The 19,465-nt window shown below is 52.1% G+C and overlaps 1 protein-coding gene across 2 annotated transcripts; it reads left to right on the top strand.

The window, feature by feature from the left end:
• Positions 1-13,162: 13,162 nt before the first annotated feature.
• Positions 13,163-15,184, top strand: LOC111145062 (transmembrane protein 185B). 2 transcript variants are annotated; one of them, XM_022499685.1, is made up of 2 exons: positions 13,163-13,500; positions 13,678-15,184. In XM_022499685.1, exons 1-2 carry the CDS (start codon positions 13,466-13,468, stop codon positions 14,516-14,518), a joined length of 876 nt encoding a protein of 291 aa, XP_022355393.1. In that variant the 5' UTR covers positions 13,163-13,465; the 3' UTR covers positions 14,519-15,184. The 2 variants fall into 2 exon arrangements, with proteins under 2 accessions (XP_022355393.1, XP_022355387.1); XM_022499679.1 differs by having other exon boundaries at positions 13,163-15,184.
• Positions 15,185-19,465: the final 4,281 nt, after the last annotated feature.

Raw genomic sequence — 19,465 nt, 5'->3', positions numbered from 1 at the left:
ACGGATGAGGGCACCTGTCTTAGGCAGGCTGCCAACCCCGCTCAAAGGAAAAATTCCTAACAGAAGGAGGAAGGTCCCAGATGGTTACACTCTGGGGGAACCCCCAGCTCATGCTCCCTGCACTTGTTCCAGAATGATCAGAGTGGCAATAGGGTTGGTGCTCTAACCTCCCAAATCAGCCCCAGGGATCCTGTGTACATCAAACCCTTCATCTGTAAGGCGACCAGGCAGAAAGGCAGGGGTGCTGCCTCTGCCCCTCAAGGCTTTTCCAGGTGCTTGGCTCTGACCCCGACCGACACCTCAGCCCTTGAATGGACCATGTGATAAGTCATCCTCAGAACTGCCTGTTGGCTCAGTGGGCGCTGTTGCTTGATGGGCAAGGGAAGTGGGTCTGGTGATGAAGACACAGCCACCTGAGGAGCCCCTAGCCCTGGAGATGCCTTCACTGCACTCAGGAGGGAGGATGTGGTTAAGTGGGGCGAGAAGCATCGCAGGTGGTCCCATCCTGCTTAGCAGTGGCCAGCCCTGAACGGTAGTCATGGCACACAATCTGGCTGGCCCTTCTGTCTTCAGCGATTGAAGATTTGGCCAAACCACTGGTCAGACAGATTTTCCCCCAAGCCCCGCGTTAATTGGGTTTTGGATTCTACAACCCACGCTCCTGAGCTGGAGCTCCTGGGCTTCAAGGTGGGGGCCATGACCCGAAGCCAAACCTGGCGGACACCTGGGCTCTGCTTGCCTGTACAGCGAGCCTGGGGAAAGCAGCTTCGGGGGCTGGCTCTGAGGTGCCCCGGCTGGTGGGCTTCCAAGTTCCTTGGCACAGGCCAGCTACCCTGGTGGCTGTGTTCTGGGTTGTGTGTACTGGGTTGTCTCCCTGGGGGCAGCTGCACCTGGGTGGGGAGAGCTGGAAACTGCCTGCCTCGCAGCTTCTGCACTCCTCCCAGGATGATCCAGCTCAGCCTGGCCTCGTGGGCAACCTGTCCTTTTCGGCTCCAGCCTGGCAGAACCCAGCCAAGGATGGCAAAGCCGCCTGCTACCCCTTCCCCCTCCCTCCCTCTCTAACGTTCCTTGGGAAGAAGGAGGTGACCAGAGATCTTTGTTAGTCCTACATCATGCTTGGAACATAGTAGGTGTTCAATAAATACTACTTTCTCCTCCATGGGGTGATGAAGGGCCACACACCGATGGTTCAGAGCTGGGCTCTGGAGTCAGACCGCGGGTGCACTCCAGCCCGCACTTTCTGGATAGCTGAGCTTGAACAAGTCACCACCCACCGTGAGCATGGATTGCAAGGGTGCCCAGCCCAGGGTGTGTGCCATATAAATATTTGATATTGTTTATCTTTTTTTAAAGATTGTATTAATGTATTTGAGAGAGAGAGCGCACACACACAAGCAGGGGCAGGGGGGAGCAGAGGAAGAAACACACTCTCCAATGAGCAGGGAGCCCGATGCCGGGCTCCGTCCCAGATTCCCGGGATCATGACCTGAGCTGAAGGCAGATGCTCAACCGACTGAGCCACCCAGGAGCCCCTGATAATATTTATCTTAGAAGAAGAATCCAGCTGTGTCCAAACGGGAGCCTGAAATGAAACAAAAGCTTGAATCCAGTCATACGGGGTAACAGCTGGGTCCCTACCCTGAGCAATGCCTCTTCCTCGCATATCCCATCTAGAGGTGGGCTCCAGGCTCTGAGAAGTCTTAGACAATCCGTGTGTTAGCCCCACCACCACCTCGCTTGTGGACCATGCAGGAAACGCCTCTGTCCCACAGTGGGGGCTGGCTTTCAGCATAAACCAAGTAGAAAGTAACTTTTCCCACGGAAGAGGCAATACAGTCAGACTCGCTTCTCCAAAGCTATACACAGAACGCTGATCTCGACAGAAGTTAGAAAACAGCTTTTGGAAGAGCTCCTTCTCATCTAAGAGATGGAAGGATCCGGTTGGTAAGGAAGCCTTGCAGCTGGTAGACAGCATTCCCCAGAATCCATCAAAAGGAATCAGTGGATAAAGATTGAAGACGGCAAAACTACTATAAAAATAACCACCTTTCTAAACAGGAGAGCGGCTGACAGTCATGGGCCTGGGCCTTGCTGAGCCTGCACTCGGCCAATCCCGCAGCAGCCCCCCAGGGTGGGCTCAATTCACATCCCCCTTTGCAGGAAGGGAAAGATGGGTGCCATGACTAAGCTGTTTGCCCAAGATCTTGTAGCAGGGAAGCAGAGTTGGGATCCAGACCAGGCCTGCCTTGCCTAAAACCCAGGCTTTAAATCACAACTGTGGGGTGCCTGGATGGCTCTGGGGTTAAGCACCTGCCTTCAGCTCAGGTCATGATCCCAGGGTTCTGGGATGGAGTCCCACATGGAGCTCCTTGCTCAGTGTGGAGCCTGCTTCTCCCTCTCCTCCTTGATCTTGCTCTCTCTTGCTATCTCTGTCTCTCAAATAAATAAATAAAATCTTTAAAAAAGAAAGAAAGAAACCACAACTCTATGCCAGAGTCAGAGGCGGGAATCTACACACAAGGGCTCGAGGCCAGCGGACAGAAAGCAGGACAGGAAAACTGGGGCCACACAGCCCTGTACCCAGGCGCCGGAAGAACGGCCTAAAAGTATACCCTTTTGCCAGTTCTGCTGGGCTGTTTGTGTCTAGGGAGAAGGAAACGAAGCCAGAGGCCACCACTTGCTGTGTGTGCTTAGAAGCCAGACTTGAGGGGACCCATCTGGGTCCAATGTCCCTGTCCTCTCCCTTTCAGTCCCCATGTTCAGGTGGGGGGATGAAGGAAAGAAAAGAACTGATGATTATGTCCACATTTCCACGCTGACAGATGGGGACAAGACAGCGGTGACTAGAGCCCCTTGCTCCCGGGAAGTACACAGGGTGTGCTGCTTAGATTCGTGCTCTCTGCAACGGAAATGGAGATTTCAATGCTCTGACCAAGGCTGCAAGGAAGGGAGAAAAACCAACTGCTCGGGAGTGTGTCACCTCCTCACCTCCTCACCTCCCAGTGAGGCACTGGCCTCACCCGTCTTGCTGCTCTGGGTGGCTGTGACCTGTGATGGGCCAAGCAGGGCCTCACTGAGACCCCAGGCTCTGGGGGTGAGATGAAGTCCCTTCCTGGCACGTCTGCGAAATCCTGGGCACTGACTAAATTATTACCTCCGAAAATGGGTTCTTACCCACTCACCCCTCTGCCCACCCAATATCAACACACACATTTCTTTGTGGTTAGAAACAGGCTATCTGTGAAATAAATCTTGAAAAACAACTTGGAACTAGCTGTTTGTTCCAGGGGTTTTCCTTGATGAATGGCCAAGCTGAGTTGTAGTGTGGATGTCATACCACTCACTCCTTGCACCGCTGTAGAGACCAGCTGGTGGGGTGCAGGGGCCTGGGTTCACATCTTGACTGTGTGCTGGGTCTCCACTGGCCTGAGCCTCCTTCCTATAATGTGGGCAGCCTGCATACCCATACACCTTGCCGCATTTAGAAGCCGTTGTCATCATTATTCTACGAAACAGTGAAAATAGTTCTTGCCTTCTCCTTTTGAAGCCCCTTTTTGCCGGAAAGGGGAAATTGGATGCTTCCTTTACTTCAAAATGTGTTCTTGGTTTTTTTGGCAATTAAAAAAAAATCCTAGATGTTCTTTGTACCTCTCTGCTCCCCACACGCCCCAAACCACTCCCCCCCATATAATTTATGACATTCCCTTTTGATGGTACATCTGCCGTTATGGTACTAATAGTGATTAACCATTTTTGCTGAGTTTTTTTAATCGCTTCCTTGGAAACTGTAAAGTAAAACCTCTTTCTTTAATCCCCCCCCACACACTCCCCGCCACTCCCCGCACCCCCCGCCCCTTGCTCTGTAAAAGCACTTCGAGTTCAACGAATCACCTGTCTGCCTGGGGGGAAATCTGGTAAGGCTGGATCTGCAATAGGAATTCATCACGTGAACAGTAACTCACCACTGCAAAGGCTCCCTGGATAAAGCTGGAAAATTTACAGCCACTTTGGGCAATTCGGAAAGATCCTCAGCCATGGTAAATAATGTTTATGTTCTTACAGGAGGAAAATTGAAGACCAGCAGGAACTGCGCAGAATTTCATTTTCTTTCTTGGCGAGGGAGCTGTTGCTCTATGAGAAGAAAAGGATGTTCAGTCTAGGTTGTTCTGTTTTGTTTTTTAAAGATTTTATTTATTTGAGAGAGAGCACAAGCAGGGGGAGCAGCAGGCAGAGGGAGAAGCAGTCTCCCCGCTGAGCAGGGTATTTGATCCCAGGACCCTGAGATCATGACCTGAGCCAAAGGCAGTCGCTTAACCAACTGAGCCACCCAGGCACCCACTTGGCCTAGGTTTTAACCTGTGATGTATTTCCAGCCTCGGAGATGATTTCCACGATGTATTCAGCTGACTGGTGGTGAGAAGCATCCCAGGTCTCCGAGGTGAGCTTATCTCCTCCCCTCGCTGACAATGTCCAGAGCAAGGTACCGGATGGGGCTCAAGATTTATTTCTACACTGGTCCTAAACTATGGTTTTGTGGCTTGAGCAACACCAGCGAACCTCCCCATGTCTGATGAAAGCAGATGAGCTCTGGCCCAGATACTGACATGAGACCCCCCAGATGGCACATGGTGTTTGATGGGGTTAGAAACACAGACTCTGAGGGTTGGAAAAGGCTTTTCGGGGAGCACCTGGCTGATAGTTCTGAGACCTGGCTGCACACTGGACTCTTGGGAGAGCTTTAAAGAAATTTGGATGCTGGGGTCCACCCTCCAGCCATCTGATTTGGTGAGTCTGGGTGGAGGCCCCCGGGATCTGCACTTGGAGACCCCGGACCCAACTGGCCCCCATAATCTATAGAGCAGAACTGGGCTCAGGGAGAAGAGAATCAGGTGCCAGTGTTATTTATTTTAGTTATATAAGTTCACCTTTATTTTTTAAATTTTTTATTTTTTATTTATTAAAAAAATATTTTTTTTATTAAAAAAAATTAAGTAATCTGTACACCCAGCTTGGGGCTTGAACTCATGACCCCAAGATCAAGAGTCACATGCTCCTCTGACTGAGCCAGCCAGGACCCCAGTTCACCTTCAGTTACAAGCTGCCTAACTCTACCTGGGATCTGAGAGTGGCCCCACCCCCTGCCAGGCATTCTGCTCTCCAGCGGCAGCATAAGGGTTGGGGGAAAGGCAGAGGGCAGGGGACGGTGCTCAGATGTTGGTCATTTCCTTTTTTTTTTTAAAGATTTATTTATATATATATTTATTTATTTATTTAACAGACAGAGATCACAAGAAGGCAGAGAGGCAGGCAGAGAGAGAGGAGGAAGCAGGCTCCCTGCAGAGCAGAGAGCCCTGTGTGGGGCTCGGTCCCAGGACCCTGAGATCATGACCTGAACTGAAGGCAGAGGCTTTAACCCGCTGAGCTACCCAGGCGCCCTAGATGTTGATCATTTCCTAAACGTGCCAGGCCCTAAGTCTCTACTATCTTCCCTTTGTCCTGTGAAGCAGATGTTATTATTCCCACTTTATAGATGAGAAAACCTAGGCTCAGAGAGGCTGAGTCATTGGGTCCAAGACACACAGTTGGTTAAATGACAGAGCTGGGGTCTGAATCCAGGTGGTCCTTCTTTGGCTCATGCTGGTGTGACCTCAGGAGTCCAGCAAGCGGTGAGATGAGATCAGAGAGATAAACTGAAGCTAGTCAACCAGAGACTTGAAGGGCATGGTGAGGCATGTGGATTCTTCCCGAGAAACGAGAAGTCACTGAAGGTTTTGGGCAGGGAGAAGGGCACACTGTTGTGCTGTCTGTGTCCTGTGGGTGGGACTGACAGCCCCTTCCAAGCGAGAGCCCCACACTCTGTGCAGGGTAACTCCGGGACCTGGTTCTGAATGATCCCCACAGGCATGTATTTTTGGGTGATTACTGGCTGCTTGGCACCTGTCTCTGAAAGAGTAAAAGACAATCCAGAGTGAAATTGGGATTACAGTGTTACAAGTGTCCGCTCCTGCCCCCAGTAACCACATCACTCATCCAGACACATTGCCTACGAATTTACAGGATGTCTGGGTGAGAGCAGGACTGAGGATCACCTTTGTAAAACAAAGAGATCTTTCGTTGAGTAAATAATTGCGCAAACGACACTGGAGAAGAAAGCTCACATCACACAGGCAAACTGCTTAAACAGTTAAGTGGCACCGATGTAAATGCCAGGAATGGATAACTGAACTACCTATTTGTTCAACAGTATTCTGTAATTCCGAAGTTTCCCATGCATACCCACACATACACAAAATCAGTTTGAATTAGTGATACTTAACTCTATCTGAATGTCTCAGATTAAATTATCCCAGCACTTAGCTTATCAATTGATAACATTTGGAGGTTACCATGATCGAACCCAAAGAGACCCCACACGGGCACACTCGCACATCCAAACCAGTCCTGGTTTTTAGTTGGCTTTTAATTTGGTGCCACCCTATACCTGAGTAAGCTTCTAATTTCAGCCTCTTTACCTCGTTTAATGTTAATTCTTCACCCTTAGAGTTTTCCAGACCAAAAGCACTAGACCAGCCACTGCCAGCAAAAGTGGACTCATACCCCCTGCTTGCGAAGGCGCCGACCCCGTGTGTGCTAAAGGAATACAGAAAAAAGAAAAAAAAATCTGCCATCTAAAAACACTAAGCTTTATGTATAGCATATTCATTCTTTCAACCCAGCAATTTGATTTCTGGGAATTACCCTAAAGAAATCCTCTGGATGAGAAAGTAGCTGTGCGTAGTGGAAAAGACCATGGAGCTCCTTATCTCTGAGAAGAACAGAAATAACCCCAATACACAGCAGACGAATGGGTGAGGGGACTGCTGGGCAGCGCTGTGATGTAGTATCAGAGAGCCATTCAAAAGAGGCTCATAGGAAGCTCCTGGATAGCACGGTCGGTTAAGCCTCTGCTTTCAGCTCAGGTCGTGATCCCAGGGTTGTAGGATCGAGCTCCACGTCCGCAGGAAGCCTGCTTCCCCTTCTCCCCACTGCTCGTGCTTTCTCCCAAATAAATAAAACCTTAAAAAAAAAAAAAGATGCTCACACTGCATTAATGGTAATCTGAGGAATGTTTCTAGTGATGGTGTATCATCACATTTAAGACACCATTGATTATATGACATACCACAGTTTCATGTATCAGGAAGGGAAAAAACATATCCAGGATGGGTTATCTAACAAGAGGCATCTAAGTAGCTAGGACCTCGAAGGGCTAGTCCCTAAATGCAAGGCGGATGAAAGACAGCCCTTTTGGGCAGAAAGTATGTCTCATCCTTGCCCTGGGTGCAGGGAGGGAAAATGATCACTTGAGAACCTGAAACCCATGCTCACACAGGTCGGAGTCTGAATTTGCACTACAGACATGGTCTCCAAACACCTCCAGCAAACGCTGAAACTGAATTTAAATTTAATGTAAAGTCTTCTCAAGTTGGCAGTGCCCCCAGGTGACTGTCAGAAGCAGTAGGAACCCAGTTTGGAAGAGGTGAATTTCGAGAGGCTGACGGCAGCTGGAAAGCCATCAGCTGTGATGTTAGAATGGGACGATCAGCCAGTCTTAGAATTAACGTTAAGCTAAAGAGCAGAATAAAATGGCACGTGGGCGATGATATGTCTTTGCAGAGGTGACCAACTAGAAGGAAATACACTAAAATGTTAACTGTGGTTTTCTGTAGCTGTAAGACTAGAACTTTCTTTTTCTTTAAATGACATTTTCCCGATTTTCCTGAAGAAACCATGTGTTTAAGTGACCACATAGGAAACATAAGAGAAATAAATCAGGGTGATAGAAGGAGGGAGGGGGTGACTTTAGGTGGGGTGGTCATGGAGGGCACCTTGGAGGAGGTGACACTGAACGGAGAAGGGGGCAGCATGGGAGAAGCTGTAGGAACTGCTCACTGCTGCCTCCCATATCAGAATGGGGCTTGGATCACAGGGCAGATGCCTGAAACATATTTGTTAAATGAATACAGGAATTAAGGAATAGTTGCTTACTCTCAAGGGGTCCCCACCAGTGTCTGCAGTCTCTTCAGTGGGGCCATTCTCACCAGACTGAGCTGACGAACAGGACCAGGATACCAGCGGGACCAAGAGCAAAGCTCAGCAGAGAACTGAAGTCATGGCGCTGGGCCTGTTTCCCCACCTACGAAATGAGGTGAGTGCCTTTGCTGCCACGGGGACTCAAAGTCAGCTTCAGCTGACACAGTGCTTTGAAATATTGAGCCCAGTGCAAGCACGAGGGGCTGCTATGTTCTAGGTCTTCGCAAGAGCCCAGTGACACCTCCCTGCAACCTCAAGACCCAGTGGTTTTAGATGAGCTGCTCTGCCGCACACAGCTAACCTTGCTCCATGGTCAGGGGGTAAAAGATGCCGCATCAGCTCCAGCCTTCCTGTCCGCCTGTGCTTTCCTGGATGCATTTACTCTGCGCCAGCCCAGCTGGATGCTGCAGATCCAGAGATGAGAGATGGGGCCCTGCCCTCGGGAGAGGCACAGCGCACCTGGGGCCACCAAATGAGTGGGGATCATGATCCCCTGGCATGTGACCTACAGTGTAGCTGGGAAAACAAGCCAAAGGAGGCTCACTGCACCTGCTGTCCAGGCAGAAACAATAGCAGCCATTGGGGGAGGGGGGGGAGAATTGAGCATACTCTGGGTTTTTGTACATTGTTTCATTTTGTCTTCAACAAGCTGTGAGGTTATCACCATTTCACAGATGGGGGCCAGAGGCTCTACTGGTTAGTTGTCAAGGTCATGGAGCTTGGAACCAGCCCAGCAAGAACTCCTGTCTTGGCCAGAGGGATTCTGGAGTCTGGGCCCCTAGCCCACTAGCATGCTGACGAGTGTGTGTGCACATGTGTATTGCCAGGGCGGGGGCGCGAGGCAGAAGGGGGGCAGGAGGCTGCTGCAGGCCGAGGGAAGACCCTGCCACATTTAGGGACCGAAGGCCAAGGGGCGATGGCGGGCACTGAGGCAGACACGGAGGGTCAGGTGTGCCGTGGCTTTCTCGTGAAAGGGCTGATGTGAGCAAACTCACAAATGGGTCTGAAAGTGAAATGCCCCTGGGCTTTCTGTAGAGGTCATCCCCCTGCCCTAAGCGGCCCACTCAGAGGACATTCAGCAAGTGGCCAAATCTTGAATCCTACCCCTGTTCCAGATGCTCAGGGGGAACTGGCCTGGTGGGACAGGGAGCACACCCAGGTGTCACCAAGGGCAACCCGGGAGCGCAGCATCGTCTCCTGGTCTGTGTGTGGGGGGCCCTTGGGCTCTCCCAGAGCAGGGACCCCTCCTAGAGCTCGGAGGAGGAAGAGCCAGGCTGGCCTGAATGGAATTCCAAAGATGGCCCTGGCTGGCTCCGTCAGTGGAGCATGTGATTCTTGATCTCAAAGTTGTGGGGTGTGGAGCCTACTTGAAAAAAAATAAAAATAAAAAAATTAAGACCCCCCCACCCCAGCATTCCCGTGGGTCCTCTGCTCATGCAAACACTAACCGGGGTGCTGCTGTGAGAGGACTTTGCCAATGGAATCAAGTTTACTACTAGGGCAAACTTAAAATAGAGAAATTATCCCAGAGTATCTGGCGGTGCCCCACATAATCATATGAGCTCTTAAAAACAGAAAAAGGCAGCAGAAGAGTGATAGAGCCGAAGGTCCAGTCAGAGACCAGAAAGCATGAGAACTCCATTCACCGTCAGTGTCTCTGAAGGGGGACACACGCTGGGAAATGCAGGTGGCTGACAATGTCCCCGGCCGTGAGCTAGCGAGGGCACAGGAGCCTCAGTCCCACAACTCCATGGGAACAAATTCTGCCAACAAGCCTAATGAACGTGGGAGCAGATTCACCACGACATCCTGCCTTGGGCCTTGTGAGACTCTGGCAAAGAGCCTGCCAGGCCGCCCTATGCCCCAGCTCCTGACTGACAGAAACTGTGAGATAATGGGCACTTTGTAAGCTGCTAAATTTGTGGCAATTTCTTACGACAGCATTGGAAACCAAGGACTAATAAATACAGGAGCTATCTGAGGACAGACCGCCCAGGCCCAGGAGTGGATGGCACAGGGCCCGGCATGCAGGGAGTGACAGGGCGGGCTACGGCTGTCACCTCCACACTACTCTGAGGAAAGGGAAGAAGGGAACCACCGGATCTGGGCCAGGGGAGGCACGGTCACCAGTAGGGCCAAATTATTCACTCATTCACTCAGTTAGCCTTTCTCAAGCCCATGCTATGACCTAAGCACTGGCCGGGTGTCTAGAACTCTCATGAGGGGAAAGATGGCCCACCAGACTCAAGCCACTGAAATGAGTCCTGTGGCAGGAACAAAGTTCCTGATGCTGTGGGAGATCAGAGAAGAATCACCAGTCCCCCAGGGGCCGACAAGGTTTCCCAAGGCCTGAAGCCCTCTTGGGTCTTGGCGGTCAGGAGGGTAAGAGTTTGGGTGGGGGTGGGCTGCCCTGAGAAAAGAAGAGCAGGGCCACAAGATGGAGAGGTCATGCCTGGCACACTCGGGAAGGACAGGGGATGTGGCAGGCCACGGGAAAAGGAATTGGCCAACAGGTGGGCTGCAGCACAGGAGGGCCCTGAGGTCAAAAAGGGAAGATGGACTGAGGATGCTAAGCAGGGAGAAGACCGTGGCAAGGGCAGGGGAGGACCACACATCTCAGGACTCCACTCACCCAGACTCAGGGGATAGGCAGGCCTGAGCAGGTGGACTAAAGCACCCATGTACCCTCTGTAAATGAATGAATGTACACTTTGCTTTGTGTACCGGCATCCCAGGTGGCTATGTCATGAATACCTGGCACATGACAATCCATGTTAGCTTTCGAGGTGAACATAAAGACAAGGGAAAGCCCCTGAGAGACTGACCACATCAGGGAAAACAGCATCACTGGGAGTCCGGGCCTGAGTGCCCAGGAAAGCCAGCTGAAGGGACGGCAGGCAGCAGCCCTCCACCTGCGGCTCTGGCACAGAGCGGGAAGCAGGCCCTGACGTCCACCAGGAAAGGGGCAGTGGCCACATGTGGCAGGGCCAACTCCAAACTCCCTTCCTGGATGAGAACCAGGTGCTTGTCCTAAAGGAGGCGCTCTAGAGATGGGAAACACTCCCAGCTCCTGTCTGCCACAGAGCTGGCTGCAGAGGCCCGGAGGTCATGTAGCTACAGGGAGTGGGCTGGGGAGGATTTCTGACTGCTCTAAAGGGGTCCAGAGGTGGTGGCTCTAGCAGGACTCCCTGGCGAGCTGCCGGCAAGCCCTCCCCTCCTCAGGCTTTACACTCCCCAGCGTGGTAATATTAACAGCTCCCATTTCTTTAAATGCAAAGTGCTTTCCATGTGTGATTCATGCGATCCTCAAAACAATCACCCATGTTTTTCTTAGCCCATTTTAGAGTTGGGACCAGTACAAAGGTTTTGCATTTTAAATTGTTTTAACCAGCAAATCCCTTCTTGGAAGGAAATAGTAAAAGACAAACCAACATGAAAAACAGAGCGGAGCAACTCTGGATGGGACAAAGGCTAGAGCCCCACTTAGCTAACATCCTCCCGCCAAACAATGATTCCCAAGGGGTTCTTTAGAAACCAGGGGCCCTGAAGACACATCTAGAAGGCCTGGCAGGGCTCACTTGGTTGCAAGTCCCTCCCCCAGGACCACCTGTTTTCTCCTAGCTGAGGTGTGGGGGAAGTTGTAGGGAGATCTCTGAGAGCTAGGATTGTCCACATCACACCATGCTTCACGAGCATCCTGTTAATGCTGACCTGGAAAAGCCAGCTCCTGCACTGGACCGTGGCCCCTACCTCTCTCGGGAAGCCCTTCCTTGTTACCCCACAGAGGCCCTGACTGACACTAGGCATGTTCCTTGGAGCCCCGTACCTTAGCATCGACTTTCCATTCCCATTGCAGATGGACTGCATGGGACGGGCGGGGATCTGAAAGACAGGCAGGATGAGCAACTGGGACTCCGCTGGGCAGGGGACAAGTGGAGAAGACAGGAAGGAGTACTCCAGGGTCTGTCCAGTGGGCAAGAGAGAGGGGAGTGCTCCAAATCACAGACCTGCTGCAACAGGGCTGGCCCGTGGAAACCACCTTGGAAACAGCCCAGGAAACTGAGGCCGGGATAGACCAGGGTGAATCTGCTGAGGTCTCTCAGCTGCTGGGTGGCAAGGCCTAGACTAGTACCCAAATTTCTTGACCTCTCTGCTCCAGTGCCCTTTCCCAGTCTGATTCTGTGAGAATCAGATTTAGGCAGGCTCAAAAAGTAAAACTGAGGATTCAGGACTTAAAAGCCCAGAACCCTCAATATGAGTTTCGTTCTGTTCTGAAACTGTCGGGTGACCTGGGGCAGGAAGCACCTGCTCGCGGGTACTTTGCCTGGTGGCCCCCACGGGGTTCTAACACCCTCCCCCCAGCACCTGCCCTCCACCTCTGGGGTGAAAGGGGCGATGAGGTCCCCGCCGCCGCCTAGGCACTGTGCCTCAGCCATTCCTCATGCAGCGAGAACTGCCATCGCCCTTCCAGGCGGAATCCAGCCCTGGAGGTCATCTTGTCCAGGTAAAGCTCCCCACCCCACCCCGCCCGGGCCCCACTCCATCGGCACTGGGTAAACAAACCACCCCCTCACTGCACACACACACACACACACACACACACACACACACACACACACGCTCCACACAGGCACGCCCCGCCACGTGCATTCATACTTACCGGCACCCACCCCGCCCCCCGCTCCCAAACTCCCACACTCCCACACCCGTCGGCTACGCGCCTTAGCTCGTGCCCACGCCGTTGCCCCTTGGCGCTCCCGGCACCGGACCTCAGGACAGCTCCCCAGCCCCGGGGTCGGTTGCCGGCGAGGGGAGGTCCCCCGGCGAGCCCCGCCCCGCTCCCGCCCCCGGACCCGCCCCAGGCCCCGCCCCGCCTGGCCCGGCCCCTGGGCCGGCCGAGAGGATGTGAGCTCATTCCCGCCTCCCTTCTGCGGGCGCCGCCAGGAAGCGTCCGCCCGAAGTCAGCCGACCAGCCGGCCGGGGTGTCAGTGGCGCGCCCGGCCCCTTCGCCTCCGGCGCCACACGCAGTAGCCGCTTTCCGGATGGGTACAGAATGAAGGCGGGAGGCGGGGCCGAGGCAGGGCCACACACCTAGACGCCACGCCGTCCGGGATCCCCGGGTCGCGCGGGCTGGGCGCGGGCGCGCACGCGCACGCCCACCCCCGCCGCGCTTCCGGCCGGGCCACGTGACCGCGCGCGCACGTGTTCCGGCCACTCCGTGCCGCGGGTCGGAACCTCCTCCGGGTCAGCCCGGGCCACTGCCCAGCTAGACCTGTGGCAGGCGGGGCGGGGAGGCGGCGGGCCCTGGAAGCGGCGGAGACTCGGCACCCGCCGAGTCGGGCGGAGCAGCGGGCCCGGGGGGACTGGCGGAGGCGCTGGCGGCGGCATCGCCATGAACCCCAGGGGCCTGTTCCAGGACTTCAACCCGAGTAAGTTCCTCATCTACGCTTGCCTGCTGCTCTTCTCGGTGCTGCTGCCCCTCCGCCTGGACGGCATCATACAGTGGAGCTACTGGGCGGTCTTCGCCCCCATATGGCTGTGGAAACTGCTGGTCATCGCCGGCGCCTCAGTGGGCGCGGGCGTTTGGGCCCGCAACCCTCGCTACCGCACCGAGGGGGAGGCCTGCGTGGAGTTCAAAGCCATGTTGATCGCCGTGGCCATCCACCTGCTGCTGCTCATGTTCGAAGTCTTGGTCTGCGACCGGGTGGAGAGGGGGACCCACTTCTGGCTGCTGGTCTTCATGCCACTGTTCTTCGTATCCCCAGTGTCCGTGGCCGCCTGCGTTTGGGGCTTCCGACACGACAGGTCGCTAGAGTTGGAGATCCTGTGCTCAGTCAACATCCTGCAGTTCATCTTCATCGCCCTGAGGCTGGACAGGATTATCCACTGGCCGTGGCTGGTGGTGTTCGTGCCCCTGTGGATTCTCATGTCGTTCCTCTGCCTAGTCGTCCTTTATAACATCGTCTGGTCCCTCCTGTTCCTGCGCTCCTTAGATGTGGTCGCGGAACAGCGGAGGACCCATGTGACCATGGCTATCAGCTGGATAACGATCGTCGTGCCCCTGCTCACTTTTGAGGTTCTGCTGGTTCACAGATTAGATGGCCACAATACATTCTCTCACATCTCCATATTTGTCCCCCTTTGGCTTTCTCTAGTAACTTTAATGGCCACGACATTTAGGCGAAAAGGAGGCAACCATTGGTGGTTTGGTATTCGCAGAGATTTCTGTCAGTTTCTGCTTGAAATTTTCCCATTTTTAAGAGAATATGGGAACATTTCCTATGATCTACATCATGAAGACAGTGAAGATGCTGAAGAAACATCAGTCCCAGATGCTCCTAAAATTGCTCCAATGTTTGGAAAGAAGGCCAGGGTAGTTATAACCCAGAGTCCTGGGAAATACGTTCCCCCGCCTCCCAAATTAAATATCGATATGCCGGATTAAACTCCTCTTCTGGAGAGCACCCATCTGTGGGTCGGGAACCATATACACCCGCAAAATCCACCTTACTTTTGCCTCTTTGTTCATCTGTCCCAAACTTGGAACTGAAAATAGGCGCCAAACACCATCATCTCATGCCTCGTTTGAGATTGATGCCTGTCAGTCATTCATCAGTATGCATGGTAGATGTAGGAGGTCATTTTAATACGTGGCTCTTGTGTGTGTGCGCATGCGTGTGGGGTGTGTGTGTGTGTGTGTGTGTGTGTGTGTGTGTGTGTGTGGTGTATACATGTGAGAGAACTTGCAGTCCAGGCTAGTGCATTAAAAGCTAGCTTGGGAGCAGTCAGTTGAATAGTAGGGCCTCAAACGAAATAAATACACAGCTGGGGTTTTTTTTTGTTTTTTCTTTAATGGTACTATGCCTATGGAAAGTATCGTTTAAAAGTATTTTTATACACTGCTAGTGTAAAGTTGTATTTCAGATTGTACTTGTTGTGACATAATAGCAAATGTAAAGAATTCTCTTTCCCTCCACTTGTTCATAAGCCTTAGAGTTGTTATTTTTAGTGTTCCTCCTGTTAAAATAGTTTTTCTTTGGGCTTTGCTGATACTTGTCTTTAATATAAAAAGTGAATTTTTCTAATGAAATGAATCCATGCATATACGATATTTATGTGACTATTTTAGCAGCATATTTTGTTGGATTCTAATCTTGTGCATTACAATGTATTACGTTACAGTATTTTTTTAAGTTTGTACGTGAAGATATGTGTCTGTTGCGGCTGTCCTTAAAACATTAATATGTACACAGTATAGGATCTTCTCAAAATACCAGGCATAAAAATAGGGATCGAAAATCCCATGGCTCTTAATATTCAGGTTTTAAATGACTCAATCTACACAGTTTTAAGGTCTCTGTTAGTAGAGGGAGGAGCCACCGTCCTTTGGTAACAGGAGACATGCTCTACTGTGATAACCAGGCCATAAAGTGATACTATTCATTTAGCACCTAGACTTTTCCAGCAGGTAATAACATCTCTTCAGGAACAACCAAAATAAGCAACAAGTGATTTGTTCATTGCTAAGAGTCTTAGAATATTACTTGGTTATAATAAAAAAATGTTAATTGTCATCAGAACGCTGGAAGGAGTAGCCTTAAACAAAGCACGGCCGACAAGATCAGGTATTATTTTAAGGTCCAGACTTTTTGATCTGTCAGCCACAAGGAAAGAAGAGTTGAGGTTATTTGTAAAGTAAGTGCAGGGTCCTTATTTAGGTACTAGTGGTACACCAGGGAATCAGAAAGGTAGAAGCCACATTCTGGGAGAATAAATACTCTTCTGAGAACAAATAAATACTTTCAAAAGGAGGTTGAAATAGAAAAGTGTAATGATACTATTACTGGAGGAAAGGAAGGAGGGAATCCATTTTTATCATTAGCCACTTAGTAAAAATGATCTGAATTGCTGGTCCAGGACTGCAAGTCAGTAACTTGATTTACCCAGCGAGAGACCGTGCCAGCACCAAAAGCTCGTCCTGAGAGCCTGGCTTCCTGAAATCCTGAGGACGCCACAGCTCAGTTCAGTCACCTAGGACTGTGCTAGGCTCGCTCGCTGTGTCTCACGCACACGCACACGCACACAGACACACTCTGAGATGACACCAGCCCTCAGAATGTGGGAAGCCGCCTGAGCAGCAGTAACATTTCATCAGCAAGGATTCATTCGTTTCTCAAATATTTATTGAGGACCTAACTGAGCCAGCCATGATCCAAATGCAGGCCCTCTCCACACCCACAAAGTACAGTCAAAAGGGACCATGAGAAAACAGGGTCATCGCAGCACCCTACCTGTGGGAGGGAACAAGCCAAGAACAGGATATGCAAAATGCCCCTGGGAGCTTCAGGCCCCTCTTGTTTTCCAGGAGCCTAGAGACCCTGATCACCCCTCCACTGCCAGACACTAGCTAGAAGACCCGAGTAAGATTGGGAGTGGAGGAGCAGGATGCTGGAGGAATCCAGGTTAGGGCTTGGGGGATCCCAGCCCCTCCTGGCTCCGGATTCAGGCTAGAGGCTTGTCCCTCCAGACAGTGATGGGTCCTCCCCACACTCCCACAGCCCTGCCCCACCAGTGTTAGAGAGCCAGGGTCTGAAAGTGATCAGCACCCCCTCACCCCAAGGTGGGCCATCCCCTGTCATGCTGGCCTCAAAAGCATTAGCTAAAACCAGTGGGAATGTCAGGTCATGGAAAGTTTGGAAAAAAAACAAATCTCTCAGCTGTGCCTGCGGACTTGCTAATTGCCTTGTAATGCAGACTAGCCCCAATAACACCGCATGTGTTCAGTACTGTAAGGGCAGTTTCTTCTACAGGATGATGGGTTCGCTCTTGCTCGGAAATCTCGGTGGCTTCCTAGTACAGACTCCTGCTCACCAGCCTACGAGTCCGCTGTGGTGGTGACAGTGCGGGGTGTGGGTCTGATGGCAGGTGTCAGCTCCACAGCGCGTCTGGGATTCCGTGCTGCGTCGTGGGTGGTCGTCGAGTGTACCCTGCGGCCCGTTCTTTATCCTGGCAGAAGTACAAGAGGCCAGGTCAACTCCTGCCAGCACCGCATGGCCCCTGCCCACCCGTGGTGTCTGTCGGGGATACTCATTCCGCAGCCGAAGCACAAAGCCAAGCCCGACCCTCAGCGGGGTGGGCCGGCACATGCCAGCGGAAGCAGGACAAGCTGCCCTGCTGTCGAAAGATCAATTTTCAAGACTGGAAAGGAATCAACATTTGTAGTTGATTGTGAATGATTTTCCTCTGCTGTTTTACAAACATCCTATAATATTCAAAAGTTCGTGGTTTCTGATAAGAATGAGGGAATCTGTTCGGAGAGGGGGGTGACAAGGGATTCGAGGGGCCACGAGGAAGACCCTGTGCAGACCTGTCTGGAAACTGGGGCGAGGTCCTGGAAGCTCCCTCCAGGACGGGTTGGTGACCTCGCTGTCCTCAGAGGGCAGCCCTGGGGCTCCTGGAAGGTGATTTGGAAGGGGCCAGGCGGGAGGTGCTGGGAAACGAGGATGAAGCAGAGTCTAGACGGGCCTCTCCATCGGCCCACTCCTGGGTTCTGGGTGGCAAACAGCGACAGGACAGACTCTGGAAGGGTACTCTCAGGAGCATACAGTAGTTCCACGCCGCCCAGAGGCCCGGGATCCAGTCAGCCAGTGCATGGGGGTCAAGAGAAGCTGCACCCAGGCCGGGGTGCACATGGGGCTTATTTGGTGGGGATGCCCCAGTGTGGGCCACCTGACACGGCCACCAACACAGTACATGTCACCAGCCTCCCCCCGCCACCCCCTCACTGCCACAAGTAATCCTCGGCTATCTGCCGGGATCTCAAGATGAAAATGCCAGGAGGGAGGTGATCGCTTTCCTCTCTTTCAGCGACTCTCTGGCCCCTTTAGCTTTAGTAGGAGGGAGGCCTCTGCCAGAACTCATGCAGTAGAGGGTTTGCCCAAGAAGGGAGGGGGCTCAGATGCTGGGTCACCAAAGATGAGGACCAAAATCCACCAATCCCTCGGGAGGAGGGGGTGACACATCCTCCCCCATGCTTACACTGCAGACTCCCAGCCCCACCCAGCCTCCACTTAGCCTGCTCTGCCTGTGTCCCCCAGCAAAGCAGTGGCTCCCCCTTCCCTGAGAGATGAGAGGCGGTTCCCGTTCCCAATCCCCGATCCCAATCCCCGATCCCCAGCTGCTTCACCCATCTCTTCTTCCAACCCTCCATCTAGGATACAGGGAGCCGTCTAGCCCTCCTCTAGTTTGCCATGATTCCATCTGTTCTAGAAGGTGTGGATTGAAGTTAATGACCACAACAGGGTCCCCCCTTTCCCAACCGTACCTCTGGAAGAAGCCCATCTCCTCTCTCCCACCCAGCCATCATGGCGCCACAGACGGAGCACAGGAGCAGATGTGGGAGAGCAGCTGCCTTCTTTCCGTACAACCAGACAGGAAAGGTTTGCAAAATGCAAAATCAATATCACTCTCCTGCTCATCTACATTTTTTTTGTCCTGGAAAATACGGTTATTTTTCATTAAAAGAAGTTAATATAATGGACTTAGTTGTTTTTACATGAATTAATATTTTCAAACCTATTGGCTTTGATTTCTTTCATGCTAAATATTGATATAACTCACTTAAACCAAAGCTTCTTGGGGTCCTCAAGCATTTTTAAGAGTGTGAAAGGGATTCTGTGAGCACAAACTTTGTATGTTACAGTGGGGAAAAGAGGAAAGAAAATTAAAACTGGATGAAATATATTAAAATCAGCACAACATAGCAGGGTTGCAAAATAAAAGACACTGTTCTTTAAAAAATATATATACGTATGTATATATGTATATATATACACATACATATTTTAATTTTAGAGAGAGCAGGGGAAGGTGCAGAGGGAGAGAGCATCTTAAGCTGACTGTCCTGAACTCCTGAACCAAGAGCCTGGCCCAGGGCTCGATCTCACAACCCTGCCATCAGGACCTGAGCCAAAACTGAGTCAGATAACTGACGGAGCCACCACCCAGGCTCCCCTAGATGTCCTTTCTGCAGCAGATCACAGGATGGCTTCTTCCTTCTGAGATTCTCCATACTCGCTTTGTCCTCAGCAGGCCCCTGGTTTAGTTGGGTTATGTAGCCCAGTGGGGTAACTCACATTTGCCCCTGCAGGGCCTGAGCCATTTGCTGGTCCTGCTGGTGGCTTTCATTTCTCTAGAACTGAGAGGAGCCTAGGGGACTGCCGGGATTCTGGCCACAGGCCTCTCTCCATATTGTGGCAGCGACGCTATTTGCCCTCCATAGTCCTTCTGAAGGGCAGTTGTGTTGGCTGGGGTGGCTGATAATGACCTCCAGGAAGAAGTGGGGATGGACGGCCACCCCCCAGGGTTCACAGGCCACCTTCCGTCTGCGTTT

The sequence above is a fragment of the Enhydra lutris genome, unplaced genomic scaffold, assembly GCF_002288905.1.
Source record: "Enhydra lutris kenyoni isolate GAN:26980312 unplaced genomic scaffold, ASM228890v2 scaffoldscaffold1, whole genome shotgun sequence".
In the NCBI taxonomy this organism is placed as follows: domain Eukaryota; kingdom Metazoa; phylum Chordata; class Mammalia; order Carnivora; family Mustelidae; genus Enhydra; species Enhydra lutris.
Note: the sequence above shows the minus strand (reverse complement) of the source record. Positions and strands in the feature narration are given on the sequence as shown.